Raw genomic sequence first — 5,050 nt, forward strand, 5'->3', positions numbered from 1 at the left:
GAACCCGGGCGCCGGGGGCCCGCTGCACCCTTCTCACCGCGAGACGCTGGGTATGTTTCTTTGCTTGGAGGGTGCCCAGTTTTCCATCTGAAAAATGTGAGTTTCAAATCTTTTTAAAAAATTTCCTGTACTGGATTCCATGAATTCCGCCCCCCCCCCAAAAAAACACCCAGGAATGTTTGAGAATTAACTAGCTTATGGGGTGGGGGGTGCAGTTAGAATTCAGTGACGCAGGTGACCAAGACTTTTCCTGAGCCGTTTGCTGGAGGCGGGATGTGAAGGGAGGGCATGGAGGACATGGAGCAGGAGGGAAGGGAAGACAGGTGAGGGACAGGCCCTGGGAAGCCTGGGGTGATGGGCACTGGGATAGGGTTAAAGGCACAATCCCTGTCTTAGCCGGTCCTGGACCCCGCGTTCGACTGCAGGACACGGCGGGACATTGTCAGGAGAGTGGGTGACAGTGCCGTGCTCTGCAAGGTGGGGACATGAGAGAGTGAAGGGGAGGCCCACACACAGTTCAGGGTCATCTCTGCATGACTGCCCTGAAGGCACCTCCCCACCCCCTCAGCAGCCGGTCCTGGGAGCTCCCCCCCTCCTCCCCCAGCTGGTCCTGGGAGCTCCCCCTATCCCCCCCCGCCACCCCCCTCCCCAGGCGGTCCTGGGAGCTCCTCCAGCAGCCCAATGGCCTTGGCAATGACAGGTGGGAGGCTGAGGGCCTGGGCTGACTGCTTGGCTCCGGGAAGGCACGGGGAACATACCAGGGATCCTGCCTCTCCTTCCTCCCCACACAATGAGGAAGTGGTGCAGGCCTCCCTGGCCCTCTGAAGGCCGTGCTCTGAGCGTAGAGAGTGTTCTAGAACCTGCAGGTGTGTGCAGAGGAGGGATTTAAGGCCGGGTGGGGCTAGGTTGGCTGGCTTTTGGGCCCTTTCGGACTCCTGAGGCCTTGATCCTGAACTGCGGACAAGGAACAGGATGCAGCACGGTCGTGGCTGGGCTGCACAGGCGGGGACCTGCCCCATCGATTCTCCGCTTTGTCCCCAGGAGACAGGCAAGCTCCGGGGCGGGATCTCTGCGCTTCGGGCAGCGGGAGGACAGTGTTACTCCGCAGTCATCTCAGTCCCTTTCTCACGCCCGCGTAGGAGGGCCCACAGTGTGAACCTCCTACACCATTAGGACAATCGGGAAAGGCACTCGAAACGGCAGTAACTGGCCTGGATTTCCTGCCGGGACATGTTCTCCTGGTGTCACCTGCTTTATCTGCTCATTTCGCAGCCACAACCCAAGGTCATTTTACTATTATTCCCCCATCAGGCAGGAAGGGGCCATCCACATGCCCAAGGTCGCCTAGCTTACGTGTTCTGAGCCAGAACCCGAACCGTATGGAACAAACCGGAGACTTAGCACACGGGGTCTAAATCCCAGGCCCATGGTTCCATGCTGTGTGATCTTAGACAAGTCCCTTACCCTCTCTGAGATTCAGCTTCCTTCACTGAACAATGGGGTTAGGCTGCAGGGACTTTACAATAATAATAATAATGATAATAATAAGAAGAAGAAGAGGAAGAAGAAATACAGTGAGATATTTACCATGAAATCTATGCAACGGAATATTACTCAACCATAAAAAAGAGTGAAATATTGCCTTTGCTACAATATGGATGGACCTAGAGGGTACTATTCTAAGTGAGATAAGTCAGACAGAAAAAGGCAAATAGTGGATGATTTCCCCGGTACGCGGGATCTAGAGAACAAAATGAACAAACAAAACTAAAATGAACTCTTACACACAGAGAACAAACCGATGGTCTCCAGATGGGTGGGGGAGGGAGGAGGTATGAAAACATTCCCCGGTGGGGAAAGTACCGCTTGGGGAACAGAGTCCATCGTAGCACAACGACTGTATATGGTACCAGGGCGATCCCTGCGTAAGCGTTATACATGTGTAACCGCTATGCTGTGCCCCTGAAACTGACATAACAGCGTATGTCAACTGTAACTGAAAAGTAATTTTTTCAAGAGTCCACGTGTGAAGTTTTCCCTGTTTTCCCTTTGCTGGAGCATGAGAGCACGCGGAGAAACGCGCACAGAAGTGGGGGCTGCAGTAGAGGTGCTCTCCCCGGGGCCTTTGGGGGTACAGCAGCCCCTCTGTGCAGCTCTGCCCCGGTGCCCGGGGTCCTGGGCCAGGGCTCAGGAGAGGAGAGGCCCTGAGGCCACGTGACACCCTCAGCCTCTCACACAAACACGCTGCTGCCACCCGGGGTGCCGGGGAGTGGAAACTTTCGCCACCAACAGCATTTGCAGCAACTTCCCTCTCTGTGGTTTTTCTCTGTCATTCCCTTGATAAAAGAACTCGCGCTACGTACGCGTAACCAACATTCACGGATCTCGTCGCCACGTAAAAACAGCCACCTTTCAAGAAGCGAGCTGCCTGGCGCGGGAGGCGCGATGTACCCTAAACTGGGTCACTCTCCCCCCGGCGGGCTGGGCGCGTGGCTGACGCTCCGTGTGTCTCCCCTGTGCCGCAGGCTCCGCGCGTCCTCCGCAGCCCGGGCAGCGAGGGACATGGGGAACAGCATGCGATCCGCCCCGGCGCCGCCCGAGCCCGAGAGGCCTCTGTCCTGCTCAGACGGTAAGTCCAGCTTCCTGGGTGCGATGCTGAACTCTCTCCCGGGGATGCCTGGGGCGAGGACGGGGTGATGGGAGGGTGCGGGTCGTGGTTGAAACAGGACACTGGGTCCCTCGGAGTCCCTTACCCTGTCTCTCTCGCTTTGCTTGTCGTTAATGTTAAATGTTAAAGAGATGGGGTGGGGGCAGCCTGGAGTGGGCCGATTTGCTGGCATCTTCGGGAAGGGCCGGTTCCCTCCCTTTACTCTGCGGGTGGAGAGCACCGAGGTCCACCGAGGGGATAAGAGATGTTTGTGGGTTCAGACGTCCCACCCGGGCTGGTCTGATTCTGACCCAGGCCCTTGCTCACCACACACCCTGCCAGCCCTGCTGTGCTTGGTGGGCATCACGTTGTCATGGGCAAGTGCGTGGTGCCGTAGTGTCGCGCCCTGCCGGGGCTTTCTGGGGGTGACTTTATGGAGTCAGTGCTGGGCCTGGGGATCTTCCTGAGAGCAGAGGGATTCCCCTGTCCTGTCCATAGCATCATCAGGGTCAGGCGCTCTCAGGGGAGGGCACCATGTCACAGGCGAACCGGGGATGACAGAAGCCAGCTTTCCCCAGCGCTGCCTGGTGGGGCCGGGCTCCGAGCGCCACGGCTGAGACTCAGGCCAGCGCCCCTGGGCTCATGGTGCCGGGGCCTCCGGCCGCCGGGCTTTGTTCCCTAGCAGCCAGGGAACAAAGGGAAGGAAAGACAGATGAGGGACGGGCCCTGGGAGAGGGTTAAAGGCACCGTGGTGGGCACAGGGTGCACACTGCCTGGGACCCTGTGTAGAGGAGTTAAGTGCGTTGATGAGGTGCCCGGCCTTGGCACTGCAGGTAATTACCAGTGACCTGCCTCTGCGAGGGACCCTGCCTGGGGGCACACTGTATGCGTCCTCTGTAGTTGGGGAGGGGATGGTCAGGAGGCCAGGCGACCCATCAGCGACCCAGGGTCGGTCACTGGAGACCTCAGGACACTTGCACCTCCCATTTTCCATCTCAGCACTCAGACCTGGCCTCCCGCTGCCCACGGGGCGGCCACACCTGGTTCCCCGTGCCCCCCCTGCATCACGGCACTGGGCAAAGGCCACAGGCACAGGCGCCCACTGGAAGGTCTGCCAAGCCGCAGCCCAACATGAGCGTGGACAGAGCCAGGTCCCTGTCCTGCCTCGGCGTCCTGCTCATCCCATGACTTCCATGGCCCCTTCAAAAGGCAGCCTTCTCGCTTCTTCCACGTTCTACACGGTTCCCTGGCTCCCCAGGCATCCCTGCCCATGGAGACCCTGCTCCCCACTCAGTCAGATGCAGGCCGTTCTGGGGGCCCTCCTTTCTAGCCAGGTGATTGCCCCCCCCACCCCCCAACCTAAGAGGGGAAAAGCAACGTCCCTGGGACAAAGCTGGGACCACGTGACAGGGCGGAGCAGAGTGTGTGCACCGGTCCCAGCAGCGGGCCTCCCTCCCATGCGGAGCTCAGGGCCGGGCAGGCTGCGGCGTCCACTGCTGCTGGGAAAGCCAGGTTCCTCCTCCTGACTTCCTCCCAGGTCACGGCCACTTCCAGAGAACAGCCACTGTCATGCAGAGGCCCCGGCCAGCCCAGGAGGCACCCCCTCCCATCCATCTGTGGTGTCACCTCGCACCCTGGGGCCAAGGGGCCGCACGCTTGAGCAAAGCCCATGAAAACAGGGGCCTCCCAAGACGGGCTCATTTGCCTTCATTTCTGAAATGCAAATCGCCATGAAATCAGTTTCTCTTTTTCCACCGTGTGGGTGGGTGGTCGCCTCCAGAAAGGAGGCGCAGGGGTCTCCCCAGCCCTCCACCCCTGGGTAGAGAATTCCCCAGGTCGCGCCCAGTTTGTAACCCAGGCAACCACATCAAGGGCTAGGGGGTGGCTTTTCCACCCCACACCCCTGAAAAGTCCCCCTGCGAGCGCCCCGGCTTGATTTCCTCTTTTCTCTGACACCTCTGAGGACAGGGCGGGGAAGGGGTGCGTGAGGCTGCACTCATTAGTGCTCGCCCAGATGAAGCCAAGGGCGCGGGCTTTCATGGAACACGCACCTACTCACACTCAGGCTGACTCATTCGGGGAGGCTCGGAGGCCGGAGGGGGCGCGGGGGCTGCCCTGCTGTGAGCCCGAGGGGTGGAGAGTTAAGCACCGAAGACCCCACAGGAGGCCGACCCGTGGGCTTGCAGACAAAGGCGTTTGCTGAGCTTTCAGGAGCTCATGCTTCCCCCAGGCCAGGCTGGCTTTGCCCCTCTGCTTTCTCCTGCCCGAAGCTTCACAGGCCATTCCCGACTCCCCTGGTTCCCAGAGAGAAAGCCACAGGGTCACAGAGGCAGCAGAACTGATGGAAGTCAGGCCGGACTCGGAGGCTGATGACCTCACTGAGCTTCTGGCATTGTCTCACCC

The 5,050-nt window shown here is 59.6% G+C and overlaps 2 protein-coding genes and 1 long non-coding RNA gene across 8 annotated transcripts in view; 1 reads left to right on the forward strand and 2 right to left on the reverse strand.

Annotated features, from left to right (window-relative positions):
• Nucleotides 1-5,050, reverse strand: part of TG (thyroglobulin) — a 152,913-nt gene that overhangs the window by 35,487 nt on the left and 112,376 nt on the right. The window lies entirely within an intron of this gene.
• SLA (Src-like-adaptor) overlaps nt 1-5,050 on the forward strand; it is a 44,585-nt gene that overhangs the window by 22,569 nt on the left and 16,966 nt on the right. For 4 of the 6 annotated variants that reach the window (XM_006753268.2, XM_006753267.2, XM_006753270.2 and 1 more), the window contains exon 2: nt 2,526-2,629. In XM_006753268.2, the coding sequence (XP_006753331.1) occupies nt 2,563-2,629 (67 nt within the window). In that variant the 5' untranslated portion in view covers nt 2,526-2,562. Of the gene's footprint in view, nt 1-18; nt 51-2,276; nt 2,630-5,050 lie in introns of those variants that run through there. The other 2 variants (XM_006753269.2, XM_006753265.2) reach the window with 2 other exon arrangements.
• The window catches only part of LOC107182533, a 20,831-nt gene continuing 17,028 nt past the window's right edge, over nt 1,248-5,050 (reverse strand). Inside the window, exon 4 of the long non-coding RNA XR_001513246.1 lies at nt 1,248-1,257. This is a non-coding gene — a long non-coding RNA (uncharacterized LOC107182533). The remainder of the gene's footprint in view (nt 1,258-5,050) is intronic.

Source organism: Myotis davidii, unplaced genomic scaffold (assembly GCF_000327345.1).
Source record: "Myotis davidii unplaced genomic scaffold, ASM32734v1 scaffold30, whole genome shotgun sequence".
Taxonomy (NCBI): Eukaryota; Metazoa; Chordata; class Mammalia; order Chiroptera; family Vespertilionidae; genus Myotis; species Myotis davidii.